This window comes from Elephantulus edwardii, unplaced genomic scaffold (genome assembly GCF_000299155.1).
Source record: "Elephantulus edwardii isolate Elephantulus edwardi_28Jun2011 unplaced genomic scaffold, EleEdw1.0 scaffold00330, whole genome shotgun sequence".
Classification (NCBI taxonomy): domain Eukaryota; kingdom Metazoa; phylum Chordata; class Mammalia; order Macroscelidea; family Macroscelididae; genus Elephantulus; species Elephantulus edwardii.
Window position 1 is genome coordinate 701,137 of NW_006400080.1, and position 19,435 is coordinate 720,571.

The window sequence follows — 19,435 nt, forward strand, 5'->3', positions numbered from 1 at the left end:
GTTGATTAGAGTAAAAAGTTTCCCATAGGGCTGTCTTCTCTGAAAGAATTTCAGAATTTGCTAGCACAGGTTGGTTAAGTCAAATCTCACTGATGGCTCCATTAAAGAGTATGAATGCCCCAGATGTTTAAAAATGTAGAATGCTGCAAGGGGGGGGGACGGACCGGAAACAATCTACTGTTCCCTAACACATATGGCTTAGCACCCAGAGAAAGCTTCTGCCTCAAAGGGGGACTATCTACACAGGTTTAAGCTTCATTAAATGAGGTGTGACCTTTCATTTTCAGGACATGCCTTTTCTTGTAAGGTCTTTAGAGGCAGCAGTTCCACTTGGATTCTAAATGTGGAGTCTAATGCACATCCCTGTGAGCTCAGCTTCCTAAAAACATACACCTGCTGGGTTCTAGATTCTCCTTGCCAGTGACTGGATTCACTGGTTCACAGCCACCAGAATCGCACATAGGCTATTAACATGATGAAAAATACAGCCACTGCTGCAAGTTTGGCATAAGTGGAACACATGTTCAAGTACTTTGCATCCTGGCGGTACTTCTTAGACAGACTGGACAAATTGTTAGCCTTTGAATCCAAAGCTGAGAGTGCTTCTCTCCGCTGTAACACTTCTTCAGTACTGGCCACCATGATCCTCTGCACATCCTGCAATTCAGTATTGATGGAACCAAGGTTTCTCCGAGCACCACTGTCAGTGTAGTTCTTTTTAGTTTTCTGAATGTAAGTGTCAAACTCAATAAAAGAATAGGGTCTTGACACAGTGGGAACTTTCTTCCCATGCTGTTCATCAAACTCTTGAGTGCAAATCTTCTAGGTAAGCAAAAGCCAGTTTCTTAGGGAAGGCTGCTTCACATAAAACCAAATAACACACATCCTGCTCAATAATGTAGTGAAAAGTCATGGCTCCCGCTTCCAAGGTACATCTGGTAAGGGACTGCACATTCAGCTTTCGAAAGAGTTGCTTTGCCTGACTCTGGTACTGTTGAAGGCCCCTGCCAGACTGTTCGTTCTCTTGCATAGAGGTGGCCAGAGGAAGCCCATCCGCCACTCGGGCGATCATTGTTAGCAAAACCCTCTTCACAGATTATGGGAATCAAATGTTAGCCCGAATGGGCGAAAGCGTCGTCCTCTCTTTCTTTGCTGCGTTAACAGTTCTATCTCTACCTCAGCTCCCAAAGATATAACTGCTTGTGTCTTCGCTTCCCGCTGAGGTGGTGACTGTTTTTCTTGAGCCCTCCGGTCCTGTGAGGGAGGTGCTCTGTTGTCTAGGGTCACTGTTTCAGTTGTGTAGGACTGCTATAACAGAGCACCACTGCATGGGAGCAGACTGCCTGTCTTTCTCCTATTGAGTGGTGGATTGATTCAAACCATCTACCATTGGGTTGGCAGCATGATTCCTTACCACCAGGCCACCAGGACTCCGATGGCCTTAATCAATAGAAACTCTCTTATAGTTTAGAAGGCTAGAAATGCAAACTCAGGATACCCATTCTAGGAGTAGTCACTTGCTCTGTTAGTTCTGAAGAGGGTCCTTATTTCATTCAGCATCTATAGGCCTCTTGTTTCTTGGAGACCCCTCATGTGTCTGGCCTTTACTGGTGTCAAGGAGCTTCCATACTTAGAGGTCTAAGTCCAAAAGGACCCCCTCCTAGTAGTCACGTCTTGGTGGTACTGAGGTCTCTTCCTCCCTTGAATCACTTGTAAGCTAAAAAAACATTACAGGATGAATGGGAAATGATTGTATGAAACACAGTGTGAATGAAGAATAATGTGAAACACAATGTATACAAACTTGGTGAGTAAACCAACATAAAAAAAATAAAATATAAAATTTTTTAAAAAGTATTTCTCCTACCAAAAAAAAAAGCATTACAGGCCACATCCTGGGGAAATGTCACTTATATGGGATCAAGGATCTGATTGGATTAAGGGGACTTAAATTCTGCCTGTAATCGTTTTACAACTCTGTGGTTTATCAGAGTATGGGGCATCATTACATAGTTTCCACATTTTATCAGCGTATTTTTGTGTTTTGGGGAGACATAATTCAGTCATTGGCAGTTGCTGTGAGTCAGAACTGACTAGGTAACAGTAGATTGGGTTTGGCTTTGGTCCATGCTGTCTGTTTCTTCTGCCTCACTTAGACTTAGTTTGTTTACCAAGCTATCTCCTTCAGTATTTGCTTTTATAATCATGTGGAGAAACTTCTAGGTTAGAAAGCTTTTCTATATTATTCATAAGCATCCATAATTTCTCCCACAGTATAGCTGTCACTTTGTGTTCATTGCTACTGAATATCAGTTGGTATTGATAGCTGTTGTGTTCCTGTGCCTAGCTCAGTTACAGCCTTGCATGTAATGTGAGTTCAGAAAATAGTGCAGTGAGGAAAGATGCATCACGAACTCTGTTGCTATTGTATACAGAAGTCTGAAGATCATAGCCTTGGATTTATAAGTAATCCATTTTTGTACTGTATTGTAGCAGCTGGATGATTAGCAGTCACTGGACTTGTGCCTGAACCATATGATCTTAGGCTGCTTTACTCTGGTTTTTTTTATTCTTTCACTGCCTCCTGAGGTTTTCATTCAGCTGCCTTCTTTTCTGTGTAGCATGAGCAGGAGGGTTGAAGCTAGTCCCGCTGTGTGTGAGCTGAGCTCATGAATTTATAAAAGTTATATCCTCTGTAGCTTAGAGTCTCACAGTCTTATCCTCCTTATATTCCAAATGATCTTGTCTTCAGCAGAAAGATTTCCTTTTTCTCAGATAATTAGTAAACATGACTGTTACTGAGCAGCGCTTCTTGAGTCATTTATTAGGGCTTGCAAATGGCATGATTTAACTTGTCAGTTTCACTTAAAAAAAATCACTAAAAGAGTATTTATCCAGTTTTTTGTCATCCAAAAAGTATGTCTAAAAGATTCTGCTTGTAAAATAATTCTTTAAAGTTCCTAAAAAAATCACATCGCCAATATGAATGCTTTCCTGTAACTACTGCAGAATAAATGAAAATTCTTTGTTTATAATTATAACATGTATCTGTTTAGCTCAGGTATTAAAAAACATGTGGATCCTTTTTACTAACTTATTACACAAATTTTGTGTAATAGCCAAATGTAGAAATGCTAACTGCTGTCGAAGTTAGAAAGATATTTGACATGAAGGTTTAATTGTAATTCTTTTAAATATTTGTAAAAATATCTGCTCTCTTGAAATTATACTTTTAATTTGTATATCAAAAGGAAATCTTACTTTAAGTGTTCAATTAACAGTTGCAGCTTGCCTAACTCATTATTTTTTTTAAAAAAAAACCCTTGTGGTTTTGCTTCTTAAAAGTTTGAGTTATAATTTTAAGTTAATTAAAAAGATTGTACGTTGTTGATTACTAAGTATGTTGAGATGTATTTCTCTATTCTTAATGAAAAAGAACACTCAACCCTAAGCATTGGGTGACAAAAATAGAAAAGCTTAGGTAGTTCAAGGAAGAAATGTAACTGAAACAACAATCTTAGGGCTCACATCTTTTATCTCTGTGCTTATTATTATCTATACTTGATAAATATTTTATTTCTCTTTTTGAAATGCTAACTGTAAAGGCAAACTTTTAAGTGAGTGTCCTTGATGATATAATTAAATGTTTCATTTTAGTATTAGTGTGGTTTAGTAAACTTAAAAGTATGACTTTTAATTTGGCTTTGGGTGCTTTCAGACTCGCTTTGGACACTGTAGATTTGAAAAATATGAAAATAGGAAGCCCTGATAAGTTCTAAGTTTTGCAGCTGTGCTAGTATTAAAGAAACTCTGTACAAAGTCTTATCTTTTAACCAGACATGGTTATGGTTTGTAATCAGTTACCCCTGATTGATATCCTTTAATGTGTCGGAAAAGAAAATATTCTCATCAATTACCTTTTCATCTGAATTTCACAATAAGCGTAAGAATTACCACCTTCTTTGATATGTGTGTTGCTAACATGACTGTGATAGAATGCTGCCAAGCTGGGAAGCCTAAAACAAATTCACTTAAATTAGAAATTCAACCTTTTGAAGCTTAAGGTGCTAATAGAAACGAAGATGACCCTGAAGATGGAAGTCATAACTGAAGTTATGTAGTGAGAAATACACTCTCATTTGAAAATCAGGGAAGACTAAACTCTCTTAACTAAGTTGTAGAGTTTTGAACTTTAAAATCCATTAACAAAAGCTATTACGTGGAGGGACACTTATAAAGTAAGTCATATACAAGTTTATTGACTGCCTGCTCTGTCAACTTTGTACATTAAAGACATTTAAAGCAAGGACATCTCAGGCCTGACATTTGAATTACAGTATAGTACCTGCTATCAAGGATAATGAAATATAATAGATCACAAGGATAAATCTATACAAAATCTTATTAAGCCCATGTTGTTGTTGTTAAGTGCCGTCGAGTCATAGGTGACTCATAGTGACCCTATGAACTAAAGTCCTCAACTCTTATGTGACTTTCGTCCTTTCTCCAGGTTCACAGGGTTTCTGGAGGCAAGCTATTACGGAAGTGGATGCCACTCCTGCTTCCAACTTGTTTTAATTAGGGAGCGCCACCAAACACTGTCCGCCATGGGTAACCATTTAATGCATTTGACACTGGTATTAAGCGCGTAGTTTATGTTATTTCATAAACTCTTTTAAACTCTTTTATCAGTATTCGTAATTATAAAAATTATAATTTATTGGAGTTTCATTTTTCACTCAAAATTATAATAAAATGGAATTTTAGATAACTAATTTTATATACAATCCTTATATTGATGATGATTTTAGAAAGAAAGTAAAATATGCCATTTTGCTAATACTCAGAGACTAGTGCTTTTCTATGTATTGAGCCTTTTATGTCAAAAAATATCCTGATAAAACCACTTCTCTAAGAGAACCTCTTGCACACTGAAGGCAAGATATTTCACATAATTCACGGCTGTGCTAGAAAGTATATAGTTAGAACTTGAGAGGTTAGGTGTGTGGAGTGGCCCACTAAAAGACTAGGCACTTAAATCATCCCCTGAGTGACTGACTGGGATTGGCCTGTGGTTCCTACAAAACCAGGACAGTTAAATCAGCCCTGCAGTGGCGCTCTTTCTGCCCACCTGCAATTTTGGGCTCTCACGTCTGTAGCTCCATAGAATTCTCCTTAAGACCAGTGGAAGAAGAAACACTGGTATGAATTCTGTGTCAGGAATACAATGTTATTAAAAATTTATTTCCCTGGTTTATGATTGTGATTGTCTGGCTAGGTAATTGTGTGATTTGCAGGTTGGGAACGTGTGTGTGTGTGTGTGTGTGTGTGTGTGTGTCTGCCTGTCTTCCTTAAACTGAATATTTGAAGTACTTATGAAGGAATATCCTGTAAAGCAGAAAGCTAAGTAATGTGCCTAATCTATGTGATTCTCTTTGCCTTGGATTGTGTTCACCGTTACCACTGATTTGCAAGTACATTATCATTTTTTCTATGAAACCAGATATTAATACTTACTATTATTTCCTCTATGAGAGTTCTGTGGCTTAGTCCATAGGAGTTGCATTGATAACCCAAGCCCTGTCTCTCTGAGGGTGTAAATCTACCTGTAGCCTGTTGGGAGATAGACAGTTTCCTCTCTTGTGCTTTATACTATCAGAAAGTAGGATCAGCAATGAGTTGGTTCCGACGCAACAGCAATGTAGTTGAAAGTTTTCTGATTGCTTATTTTTCTGTTTATCTCCAGAGTGAACTTTGTATCAGGGTGTTGTTGTTTTTTTTTTAAATTAAATTACTGTATTATATGTATATTTACATCCCAGAGTGGTATAAATGATTTTGGTTGCCAACTGACAGGTTGGCGATTTGAATCCAGTAGCATCACAAGAGAAAGCTCCAGGACCTATTTATGTTAATTTACAGCCTTTAAAAACTCTACTGTTTATTACATGCAGTTTACCATGAGCCTCATCAACTCAGTGACAGTGGGCTTTATTTTGGCTTTAATGTGCTTGGTGCTTTTTTTTTCAATATTGATACCATTTTATTAGAAGGTCAGCGAAGAAGGGAAGAACTTCAATGAGATAGACTGCCATAGTGACTGCAGCTGTGGGCTGAGGCAGCAGTAACTCAGCAAATGACATGAGACCAGGCACACTGATAGGAAACTGCCGGAAATTCAGCTGGATTCAGAAAAGGCCTTGGAGTGAGGAATATCATTGCTGATGGATCTTGGGTGAAAGCAGAGAATATCAGAAAGATGTTTTTTTGTTGCTTTTATTTATATTTTGTTTTGTTTGATGCTTTGTTGATTATGCAAAGGTTTTGACTATGTGGATCATAATACATTATGTTGAGAAACATGAGAAACCAAGAATACTTAATTGTGCTGGTGCCAAACCTATACATAGACCAAGAAGCAATTGTCTGAACAGACCAAGGGAACATTGCTTGATTTAAAATCAGAAGAAGTGTGTATTATAATAGAGTTTTGTTTTAAAAGATGAAGAATTTTTGTATGTTGATTTTGTATCCTGCCACTTTGCTGAATTGGTTGACTATGTCCAGTAGTTTTCTTGCTGAGTATTTAGGATTTTCTAAGTATACTAGCATATCATCTGTGTATAGAGATTATTTTACGTCCTCTTTGCCAATTTGGATACCTCTTATTTCCTTCTCTTGGCTTATTGCTGTAACTAAGACATCTAATACAGTGTTAAATAGGAGAGGTGATAGTGGGCATCCTTACCTAGTTCCTGTTCTTAAAAAGGATCTCCTTTAATCTCTCTCCACTGAGAATGATGTTGACTCTTGGTTTTGGGTATGTACTTTTTTACTGTATTGAGGAAATTCCCCTCTATTCCTATTTTGTTGAATGTTTTTAGTGAGATGAAAGCAACTCAAGTGCCCATCAGCAGATGAATGGATAGAGAAGCTGTGGTATAGTCACACAATGGAATACCATGCAGCACTGAAAAAATAAGGATCTCGTAAAATAATATACAACATGGGTTACCCTGGAGGACATTATCCTGAGTAAGACAAATACTGCATAACACCACTATTATAAAACAGGACTAACATGGGAGTAAGAGGAAAAGAAGAAAAGAGGGGACAAATAATGAATATTGCACTGGAACAGATGAAGAAAAGAACTGCTTAAAAAGAATCTATGATTAGGCATTATTTGTATGACAACAGTCCAGAATAAGAGGTGTATAGCAAAGTGGACTAGGGTGGGGGTAGGGAGGAAATTATGCAACAACGAATGAATATTTCTATTTTTTAAAAAAGGCAAACGGGGGGGGGGTAGTGTTGGGAGGAAAATGTGCAACAATGAATGGATAGAAATCCAAGTTTTCTGTATACTTTTGTTAAAATCACAATAAAAATTATTTTTAGGTATTAAAAAAAAAGATGGAGAAGACTGCTTTAAGGTTCTCCTCACTGACCAAATCAGGGACTGTTTGCAGATTAAATTATAGTAGTGGATTATATATAACCTTTTAGGAGAGAAAGAAATCTAGAAATTGTACAAATAAGTTAAAGATTTGATGAGGACTGTGATAGTTACATGGTTTTAAAATATTTACCTATAAAATATTTATTAAGGACAAAAGGAAAAAGAGGGATCTGTGGTGGCCTGGAGGGTAAGGAGTTGCACTGCCAACCCAGAGTCAGGCATTTCTTAGCCCCCAGCAGCTCCATGTGGAAGGATGGGCCATCTCTTCCAGTGCTGTTTACAGCCTCTGAAAACCTACTAAAGAGTCCACTATGAGTTGGTGCCAACTTGAGGGTACATAACAACAGCAGCAAGTGGGAAAAGAGTAACGGTATGGTAGGAATGCCTGGCAGACCATGTCTTAATCAAGTGACCAAAATGAGTATCATCAAGAGTGGGTCAAATTGAAGTTTAGTGTCATCTGATAACAATGCAATGAGAAAAGCATACATTAGTTCTGTGATGTTTTTGCCGAAGATACATATTGGATGATGCTCTTCAAAATAATTAGACTTTAGTTTTCAGCTCTGGTGACCTAGTGGAGCTACAATTCACATGTACAAGGTGTTCCATGGGAGAAAGTTGGGCAGTCTCCTCCCATGCGATTTACTGCCTCTTAAAACCCTCTGGAGGATCAGCTATCATTTGTTCCAACTCTGTGGTACATAACAACAAAAGCATACTAAAAAAATCTTCTATACATTAATTTTAGTAGCGTTTCTAAGCCATTGAATTCAAGCCCAGGCTGGAAATTGTCCCATACTGAAGGAGACTTAAAAAAAACCAAAACAAACAAACAAAAAAAAACCATGACAACTAAAATACACGGTGCAATTCCAAACTGAATAAGTACTGTAAAGGACATTATTGGATATATGGTTCAACTTGAATGGATTCCATCAATTAGGTGGTAGAAATAGATCTGTGCTAATTTCCAGATTTGATAGCTGTTTTATGATTATATTGAAGACTGTTCTTGTTTATAAAAAATTCACACCAACTTATTTGTGGATGATAACTTGGCAATTTATTTTCATTTACGATAAGTGCTATTTCATCCTTGTGATTGTTTCAAAAGAAAAATGTTATTAAACTTGTAGAGAAGTAAGAACTTCTCCCTCAAGATGTCAGACAGACAGAAGACCTTACTTGATGAATCCGAATAATGAAGGGATGTGGGAGAAGGTGATCTGATCAGTCTTGAGTCAGAGTTTATGATGCAGAAGGGATTGACTGATGGGGATACAGTGGTGCTAAGAGTGAACTAAGTAGTTGAGATTTGTGAAGGGTGCTACGTCAGCTTCTCTTCCTGGAGAAGCTTAGGGTTTTTCTGTCTGGCTCGCCACTGTGGGAAGTGGTGGTGGGGGGTATGTGTGGCTAGGCCAGGTTCATCCAGGAGGGTGAGAATTACTCTTCCCTGAGTCTCCAGTTGTCACTGGGCTTGCACCACAGTGAATGCCTGTGGGCCCATATTGGATGAGTCATGCTCCGTTGGCAGCATTGATTTTATGTTTATTTGTGAAAGGACAGTCTATGAGATTACCAAATAAAATATAATTTCAAGTGCTATTAATGAAAGAATATATTACATTCACTTTTAATGAGATTCTGGTGTTGCAAAATCATTCCATGTAATGAATCCCAGGAAATCAATGAAAAGTTTAATTACAGTCGTGGAAGTGTTGTATGAGAACATTACTTTGGTCAATTTTTCTTGTACCATTTATCAATCCTCTCTTCCTTTCTCTTTAAATTAATTGCATTAATGAAGTGGGTATAAATGTGTTCTTTGTTAGCTTTTGATCTTTTTTAGAAACATGTTATAAGAAAGTTTCTTTGTAATAGTAACTAATAATAGATAACTGTTTCTGTATTATGACTATTAATTTTTGTTTTTTTTAGGCAAAATTTTTCATTTTGCAAATTTAATCATTGTTGTATCTTATGAAAACATCCCTTTTTTCCTTTGCCAAGTTTTGCAAGTCACAGTGTGTTTCTTCTCACCTTAACAAAGGATCAGACCCATCAGTTAAAAACTGATGTTCTTTCTACATTGCTCATCACCCGATTAAGGTGAATAAAAAGAAAGACTAGATACTTTCTCCTTTGACATAGCTTAGACTTGAATAGGCAAAAACACTTAACTGTTTTGTTTTCATGTAACTGCATGCATCTTTCAATGTTCTTTTTCTTCTTAGAGCATTTTTATTTTGACAGTTCAGTAATTAACAGTACTATCTTGTCCATTTTAGTGGTAAATTCCTTTTTCACTCTGTCTGTCTATAAAGTACTGTACTGATTGTTGACCTGGATATTTAATATATAAATATCTAAAGTAGCTCTTTGTTTCGGAGACTGTAAATTTTATTAATTATATATTGAGAAAAATCTCATGGATTTTACATGCTTTTCCAGCTACAACTGTTGTTTACATGTAATCTACCTTTCCTTTAAGGTTCAGAGCCTTACAATTTAATGAATAATTGTTTTGACTGATTTACTACTTGGATAGTAGCAATTTGTGAAGTTTCATTTTGAGAAGGAAATACCTGTAGCCTCCTTTCCCTTCACATTCTCCCATTGATACCATCAGCCTTGCTTCTTGGGTGGTAGAATTCTTCTGGTAGAACTGAGAAGTAGCCTGCGTGTTAGGGGTCTTTGTTCCAGTCCTGGCTTGTCACTAAACACTGGAATCTGTGAGGAATCACCTCCCTCACCTGGGGAGTTGTTGAGCTGTGCAAAATAAGATGACTCCCCCTGAGTACCACCAGTCCATCCACAGGGCTTCATGATTTATAGTGTGATAGCCGTGAAAGAAGAAAAGGTCCCCTCAAACCAGGGTGCTATTTGAGTATCATAAAAGGAGCTTTGTTGTTTGCCCTAAAAATAATGTCTTCCTTGATGGTCAGTAAATGTGAGCAGGGCTGGCTAAAAGGGCTATTATATGACAAGTGGTTCTTTGCCTGTTACATTTTACCCTGTTAGATAAAATGTTCTTTTATGTGTACCTGCAGCTACTGTTTGCGAAGCCTGGAAATCACCATGGTGTTTTCTTTCGGGCATAAGATGTTGCGGAATTAGGGAACTAAAGGTTTCTTTCAGAATGTCTCCTTTGAAATAACTCTTCTATTTTTGATTGCTGCCCCACCTCTGTGGTTGTTTGCTGCTGTTAGGTACTTTGTGTGAAATTGTGTTATGACTTGTACCGTATTTGGCCCAGGCTGGCTGTGCCCCCAAAGCAGACGTTGAGAGAGGGCAATATTTATTTCTTGGCCTAGAGTCCCTCCCCTCGTAAGCTGTCCTGTTTTTCTCCTGGAAGTGTGCCTCTTTGTAGCTTCTCTGATCAGCCCTTGTGTCCGTCTTCAACTCCTAATCTCCTTGTCATTTTTACCTAAAAGACAGCCCTGAACCTTGTCTTTCTCCTATCATCTTTTCTCTGGAGCTAAGTCTTCCACTAGGGATTTGGATGCACACCAAATCTGGAAACTACCGAATTAAAGAAGACACCTTTTGTTCAAAGTACATACTCTCTAGAGATTCCTAATTCAAGACGGCATCCTTAGCACTTATACATAAGTCACCTTGCACACTGTTATTGAGCCCAATCAAAGAAGTGTACCAGACAGGAAACCTGTGTGATCTGAGAATTAGTGAAAGAGCTTATCCACATGCTAGAACTAGAAGAAATTTTTTTTTATTAATATCAATGAACATTTACAGAGATTTTGGATTTCCATTCATTCATTGTTGCACTTTTCTCCTCACCCACCCCACCCCAACCCCAGTTCTCTCTTCTCCTTGAAAAGCAAAAGAAAAACTCCTTCATTGGTATACAATCCCCCTGCACCCCCACACACCCACCCCGAGTATACTCCACTCTGTAACCCTCATTCCAAACTCTTATGATAATCATAATGCCCTATATTACTTTTAAACTGTTCTCTCCCTCATCGGCTTCAATGCAGTATACATAATTTATCCAGTTTTTTTCAGTCTTACCCCCAGCCTGATGTCAGCCTCATTCTACAACAGTGGCACCATACAGTATCTGTCCTTTTGTGACTGAGATATTTCACTCAGCATAATGTGCTCCAGGGTCACCCATTTTGAGTAATATTGCATGAGTTCCTTGTTTCTCAATGCAGCATATTTTCAATGCAGTGAATATACCATAGCTTCTCTATCCATTCATTTGTTGATGGGCACTTAGGTTGTTTCCAACTCCTTGAAATTATGAACAAAGCCACGATGAACATGGGTGTGCATATATCTGCTTGGATGGTGTTTATAAATCTGACTAGTTTGAACAGATTAGGTGGTGAAGAGATTGAGATTGTTAACAGCTTTAGTTTGCTTGGCTCCACAATCAACACTTCTTACTGTTGAGCAGCATGGCTAAAAAAGAAGTCAGCAAAAGAGAGATAATGTTTAAAGTTACAGCTTTTATTCAAGAAGAACTCCCAGGCAAGATTCTCCGTTCTGAAGAAGCAGAGCAGAACTTGCAGATTGGGGAAGGTTTTTACAACGGAGTCTTTAGGGATGAAAGGGAGTTACATTCTACTCTAATTTATGGTCCACTTGTTAGTTCAGCTAGGCAGGCAAGGCCGTTGCTCTTCTTACTAGCATTTGAATTCTTTGTTCTCCCCCCCCCTCCCCCGGTCCCCTTGTCCAGGCCTAACGGTTACCAGCAGCCAGAAAATCAAAAGACAGATTGCGTTGGGAAAGTCTGCAGTCAGGACCTCTCCAGAGAACTGAAAAGCAACATTGTCACTCTGGAGACTAAGGTGTGCCTGATCCAGGCCATAGTCTTTGTAATTAATTGTTATGCATCAGAGAGCTGGGCAGTGACTAGGGATGATAGAAGGAGAATTGATGTCTTTGAGCTGTGGTGCTGGAGAAGAGTCTTGAATATACCAGGGACTACTAAGAGAACAAACATGTTCATCCTAGAGAGGGTGAAGCCAGGCTGCTGTTTGGAGGCAAGGATGCTGAATCTTCATGTGACCTACTCTGGACATGTTGCTAGGAGAGATAATCCTTGAAGAGGGACATCATTCTTGGGAGGGTTTCCACCTGCAAGAGAGGACCCTCGATGAGATGGATTGATTCAGTAACTCGGGTAATGGGGGTAGGTGTGTCAGAGACATTAAAATTGGCACAGGATAGAGCAGGATTTAGGGCTGTTGTATGTAGGGTTGCTATGTGTCACAAATGACTCAAAGGCACATAACAATAACAGCATGTCAGTATGATTCTTAGAGCAGCTTTGGTAGGTTATGAATGGCATGATTTTGCTTCTGCATCTTGCATTTGCCTGCTTCCCGTTTGTCTGTAGATGGCAATAGGATTATCATCTCCATGTAGTCAGCTAATTGTTCTCTGGCCCCAGAACCATCCATCTGTTGTGGGCAACCCTCCCTCAGTTATCTGGAGCTTATCTCATAATTGAGACCCCTATTATATGCTAGCTTGTGTAATTGTTAATATGTGGCTATCATCTCCCTGTCAAATCAGATACCCAGGAAACTACATAGATCTCTCCCTTAAAGTGGTTGATACTACCCATCACAGTACTGATTATGAGTTAGATATTCAGTGAATGTTTGCCAAACAAGGGAATGACTGATTCTAGAATACTCACTTTTTCTTTTATTCCTGAAAATAATGGAGCTAATGGAAAAGTAGTATTTTGTGTAATGAGCACATAAAATATTTATAATTGGAAAAATATATTTAAAATTATTAGATTCTAGTTGTGTTATTAATGTAATAATTTGTCATATGGACTCAGTGACTGGGGGGGTGAGTGTGTCTGAGAGAGTAAGGTTGGCTCAGGATAGAGCAGGGTTCAGAGCTCTTGTACACAGGGTCGCTGTGAGTTACAGGTGACTTGACACATAACAACAACATATGGAAGTTGGCTTGTTTGAGTTTTGGGGGATTTCATTGGCTTTTACAGTGTGGGACTTTTGATGTCTTGATAATATATCGACTCTTTCTGTGTTGCAGCTCTAGTTGTAAGTACCACGTCCGCTGGATTTGCACTGGCCCCAGGACCCTTCGACTTACCATGCTTCTTGCTCACTTGTTTTGGAACCGGCCTGGCATCCTGTGCTGCCAACTCCATCAATCAGGTCAGTTTGTTGCTCCTCAGCTCAGTTATGGCATGTAGAATCAGAATATGTTTTTAAAATAACTAGTGTATTATTTTAATACTCCTTTCCTTCAGATGATTTTAAACATCAAGATTGTTTCCTAAAATTTTTTCCCCTGCCTGGTCATTGTGGTCCGCCTCAACATTGTGGTTTCTTCATAAGCTACTACAATGAAAAATCTAGGCTAAAACTGAAGAAAAGTAATTTTCATCCAAAGAACACCCAAGAAGAGTCAGCTTTCTTTTAGAACAGGATTCAAGTTACCAGTAAGAAAACAAGTGAGCAGATAGTTGATAATCTGAAAATTAGGGATATTTTAACTTGATGATGCCTAACATCAGTGTATTTGCCCAGTCTTTTAAACAGGAGATAGAGCAATCTCTTTCCATCTAGACTTGGTTTTTGTTATTATTGTGTTAGAACAGTCTTATAGTAAATCTCATATTGTTGTTTGTTGTTTTTGTTAGGTGCCGTTGAGTAGAGTATGATTCATAGTGACCCTAAGAACAATAGATCTGAACTCTGTCCTATCCAGTGCCATCCTCACACTTTCTGACACACAAGAGCCCATTGCAACAGCCACTGCGTCAATTCACCCGGTTGGGGATCTTCCTGTCTGTCCTTTGCCAACCCTCTACCCCTCATCATGTCCTTCTCCAAGGAATAACCCCTCCTAGCTACATGCCCCAAAGTATATGTGGCAAAAGTATGATTCCCTTCTATAAACCACATGCATTCTCCTCCAAGTTGTTCCTCCCTTTTACTGCCCTTGCTTCTTTTTCTTGGCTAAAAGAATATGCGTGTGAGTGTATTTTTATAAAATCGGAATAAAAAGCAGTATGATATAAGTAAAATGTATTTGGGTCAGTCATATTGTTACTGTTCCTGTTGTTGTCATGTGCTGTCAAGTTGGTGGAACCAAGTCATTGTTGACATTCCAGCAAGTTGTCAGAGGCTGCAAATGACATGGGAAGAGATTTTCCATCTTTCCTCCATGGAGCATGTGGTGAATTTGAAACACCTGCCTTTGGATTGACAGTGTAGCTCCTTACTGCTGAGCCACCAGAGCTCCCTTTTGTTTGTATTTTTGTTGTTGTATACTATCAAGTTGGAACCAACCCATAGCTGACCCTTCAAGCGGGTTTTCGGAGGCAATTAATCACACAGGAGGAGATTGCCTATTCTTCTGCCACAGAGCAGCAGCTGGTGGCTTCGAACCGTGTTCCTTTGGGATTGCAGCACAGCTCCATGCCACTTATTTTCATATTCCTTCTTTAAATAGAGAAGCTGCAGTATCTCTGAGATATTTATTGCTATCTTCTGTCAAAATTACATAAATTCAAAGAAAGATTTTGAAAAATGTTAGTTTGTGGGGAAAAGTAATAAATATTAAATAATTCAGGAATACAAAAATATTATAAAAGATAATCGAGTATTGCCTTGATTTGAAACTACTTTCTTGCCTATCTTCCAAAAAAGACGATTCAAGAATTCACTGTGGGAAAGGGGCATGGAAAATGCTGTTAGTTGTAGGTAGAAAGTATTTGGAGAAGGAAAAGGAAGGAAAGGAATGGTTTACATTTAGGCAGAAATGTATAGGAATGGAATATTGATTTATGTTTCAGAAAAGTTACAAGGACCATGAGTTTAGATGGCTGCATTATTTTAGCACCTGTAGGAAGCATATTTGCTGTAGAAGGTGAGTTGAGATAACTGCTGACATTTTTACTAAGTTACCATAGTGAGCATGATACTACTTAGATATCTCCAGCCACCTTGAAAGGGTTTAAAGCACTTATGCCCCATACATAGTATAAAAGTGTTGTACTGAAGAGTTGCTATGAGCCTGAGCCATCGCCATCGCCATAGCACCTAACAACAACAATGTTTTTAATGTAAAAGTTTGCCCTGCTTCTGGCCCATATCCTTCATAGTTTTTTAGAATCCGGTTATCCTCCATGTATCCCCAATTACTGATTTGACTTAACAGAAAATGGGAAGAGAAAATGTTTCTTTTCCTCACTATGAGTGTCTGTATTGTGTGTGTGTATTAATATATCCATTCTTCACATCTGAATATGTGATGATGGCTTAAATTCAAGGAAGGCATTGTGGAGTATATTGTCCATTCTAATAAGTCAAAGAAATACTGGTAGGAAAATTGATTAAATCAGAAAAGCAAGCCTTTGACTGAGACTTTGCATGGCAGTGTTGGAATGTGTACTGAGATAGTTTTGTCAAGAGGCTTGGGGACTCGTTTCCTTCCGAGTTGTCTCCTTATCAGCTTAACCTCACAGAGGTCAGGTTGAATGAGGTTCTTCTCAAATTTTCTGTTTCCTTCATCTCTTCTAAAACTTCAGTTATATTTAGCTTTTCCTGATAGTTTCTTCTTTTGACTCTATCCCATTCAATGTGCAGATTCCCCTCCCCCTTTTCTGGCTTAGATGGAAGTTAACTGATGACTGATATAAAAACGGACTGTGTTGGATGTCTGGAAGACTGTATCATTTTCTTATCGCATATGCCCTGTCTTAGTTTTAGTAACAAGCACCTTTTAAGATTTAATATGTGAATATTCTTGATAGATATTTCAAAATTTGACTTATGAGTGATTCTGAATTCCACAGTGAAAGGAACAGTACTGGGGGTGGAGGGTAGGAGAGAGAGAGAGAGTGAGAGAGAGAGAGAGAGTGAGAGAGAGAGAGTGTGTGTGTATGTGTTAGGAGGAGGGATAGGAGCATGGGCAATGAAATACATCTTATTTATTGTACTTGTGCTTCCTTAACCCAGTGTGACTTTTCAGATTTTTTTTGCTTCTTGCTATTTCCAACTACTAATGCAACTACAAAATGCTTTAAGCAAGTTATCAGATCTTTAGAATTTGTGTGTGATTAAGTACATCCTAAAACTCATGTTTTTGTGACCACTCTGCCCTGTATTAATGATTTTCTAAGACATTTTAGAGAATATTTTTTGGAAAGAAAGGGAAATTACTCACCTGTGTAATTAATCTTAAGGAAAATTTCACTCTGGCATTTCCTTTAGATCCTATGCCAGATTCTCCCAGAAGCAATGATCACAGCAGGAACAAAGGAATTTAAAAGGATGTGAGTGATGAGATGTAGAGATAGGATGAAACAAAGAGAAGATTTGGTAGTTAATAAGATTTATGTATAGTATCCTTATACCTTAATATACAGTGCATCTTTAAAATATACAGTTTTAGGTTTTATTCCAAGATTGCTTTTACTATAAGAAGATACTTAAATATTAGCCTAAAAGGGTGAATGTGTAATTGAAATAGAAGTTTAATGCAGTATCCTAATATTTGGACAAAATTAAAATTGTTTTGTTACTGGTTTTAGCAGAGTGGTGGCTGATAATCTAAAAATGTCATTGTATACATTACTGCCCCTAGTTGAATAACAAAGATTTAACAAGTCTATATATAATTTTCTCAAGTACCTAACTGAAGATAAGTAGATAAATGTTCTTCTAATGTTGCTAACATTGAAACCTATTTTAAAATAATGTCAATTAATATAATGCCTGACTTTTAGAATAAAAATGTAATTTTTACATTAGAAATTTAATTGCTAATTCATAATAGAATATTTGGTGATTTGTAAATTGGAATATTAGTAGGAGATACTGTTTACTGTAGCTGGGTTCCCTCTTTGATTTTTTGCTTCTTCTAGAGTAAACGCCTAATTGAATTGCAAAATAGTTCATTCAAATAACCATGCACTCATCCTTGAAAATGGATAAACAGTGCCCTAATTCAAGCTTTTTTATGTTTTCTCACACAGTGAAAGTTACATATGTTTTTCAACAGATAGATATTTAGCCATACCAAATACTTTGGACATGTTGTCAAGAGAGGCCAGTCCTTGGAAAAAGATATCATACTAGGAAAGGTTGAGGATCAGTGACAGAGAGGAAGCCCTTCAACAAGATGTTATCAACATAGTGGCTTCCACTAAGGGCTCAAGCATGTTTAAGATGGTGAGGATGACACAGGATAGGGCAGTTTCAGATCTGTTGTCTATGATGTTGACTCATAAGGTCACTATGAGACATTGTCATCTTGGCAGCTCATAATAACAACAACAAACTTGAGTAATCTTCAGGCTATAAGATTTCATTTTTTTCCTTTGAATGTTATGTGAGGTAGTATCACTTGCACAGAAGTTTATTTTGCTTAATTAGAGTCAGAATTATTCATAAGCTAGGGATATCTGTTGAAATCCCTGTGGCATTCACCTGACTACTGGAGAATAATTCTGATTTGGCTAAGACCAGAAACCTAGAAGTCATGAAATGGTTGGACCTTACATATTTATTGATTACTTATGAAAGTAATCAGCTTAAAAATGGATAAAGACACTAGGCCCTACTTTGAAGCAGCTCATGGTCTGGTAAAGCACATATGTAAATATTAACTACAATAAAATAAGTTTATACTGGGAAGGAAACCCTTAAAACAAAAAACCTCAAGTTTCCCGTCATTTTGTCAGTTCTGACTCATAGCAGTCTTCCATCAGATATCTGATACTGTGTAATTTTTTTAATATATTTTAAATTTTTTAATATATTTTAACTGAAGTTTACAGAAAACTTGGATTTCTATTCATTCATTGTTGCACATTTTCCTCCCTATCAGCCCCCTAGTGTGTATTTTTTTAAAACTATTAACGGTTCACATTTTCTTTTTTTTTTTCTGCTACTTTTTTGTTGATCTTCATGCTATCATTCATAAATCTTGTGTTTTGTTAATGGACATTGTGCTTTATACATTCATTCACATATATTGTTTTTGATATAATTACTGGTTTCCTCCTCTCTCTTTTCTCCTTCTCTTTTTCAGTCTGAACAGCTCTATTTATCCCCCTGTTCCTCCTGTTTGCTTATTGATTTTTCACCATTTCTCCTCAGGTTGATCTTACCTTGTCCTAGTCCTTTACGGTGTTCACTGACTGTACATTCTATCTCTGCTTTCCTGACCTCCCCCACTCCCCTAGGTACCCTTTTATTTTCACAGTAATGATCTTATATGCAGTATGTGTGCTTTTGTGACTGAGTTACTTCACTCAGCATAATGTTCTCCAGCTTCTCATGTTGCATAGTATTTTGACTTGGTTGTTCCTTAGTACTGCATAATATTCCACTATGTAAATGCACTACAGTTTCTCTATCCATTCATTTGTTGATGGGGGCATTTGGACTGTTTCCATCTTCTTGCTTTTGTGAATAGTGCTACAGTGAACATAGGTATACATATCTCCATTTGTGCCTTGGCTCTGATTTCTTTAGGGTTTATTCCTAGTAGTGGCATAGCTGGGTCATATGGGATTTCTGTATTCACCTTTTTGAGCAAACTTCGAACTACTTTCCCCCATGGTGGTACCATTTCATAGTTCAGTAGCAGTTGATGCTGTAAATCTCAATAGAAGGAAACTGCCCAGTCTTCTCCCTCACAGCTCTTAGTGGATGCCAACTGCTGGTTGACCTTTTGCAGCATAGCACCCTCAGGGCTGTGCCACTGGGGCCCCTCAGGAAAGCTTGTTAGGAACCCATATAGAGTACGACTTATAGTGACCCTGTGAACAACAAACTTCAATCCTGTTCTCTTCCATGCTATCCTCATCATCTGTGAGAGCATGAAGACTTGAGCCCATTGCTGCCGTCATCGTGTCAATCCATGTTGTTGAGGGATCGTCCCTTTCCTAGCAACATGCCCAGAGTATGTGATACAAAGCTTCAGTATCCTTGTCTTCAA

The 19,435-nt window shown here is 37.9% G+C and overlaps 1 protein-coding gene and 1 pseudogene across 1 annotated transcript in view; one reads left to right on the plus strand and one right to left on the minus strand.

Annotated features, from left to right (window-relative positions):
- Nucleotides 1–19,435, plus strand: part of LOC102859956 (protoheme IX farnesyltransferase, mitochondrial-like) — a 147,518-nt gene that overhangs the window by 30,808 nt on the left and 97,275 nt on the right. The window contains exon 4 of the mRNA XM_006901553.1: nt 13,511–13,635. Coding sequence (XP_006901615.1) covers nt 13,511–13,635 — 125 coding nt within the window. The remainder of the gene's footprint in view (nt 1–13,510; nt 13,636–19,435) is intronic.
- Nucleotides 439–12,519, minus strand: LOC102858749 (annotated as a pseudogene).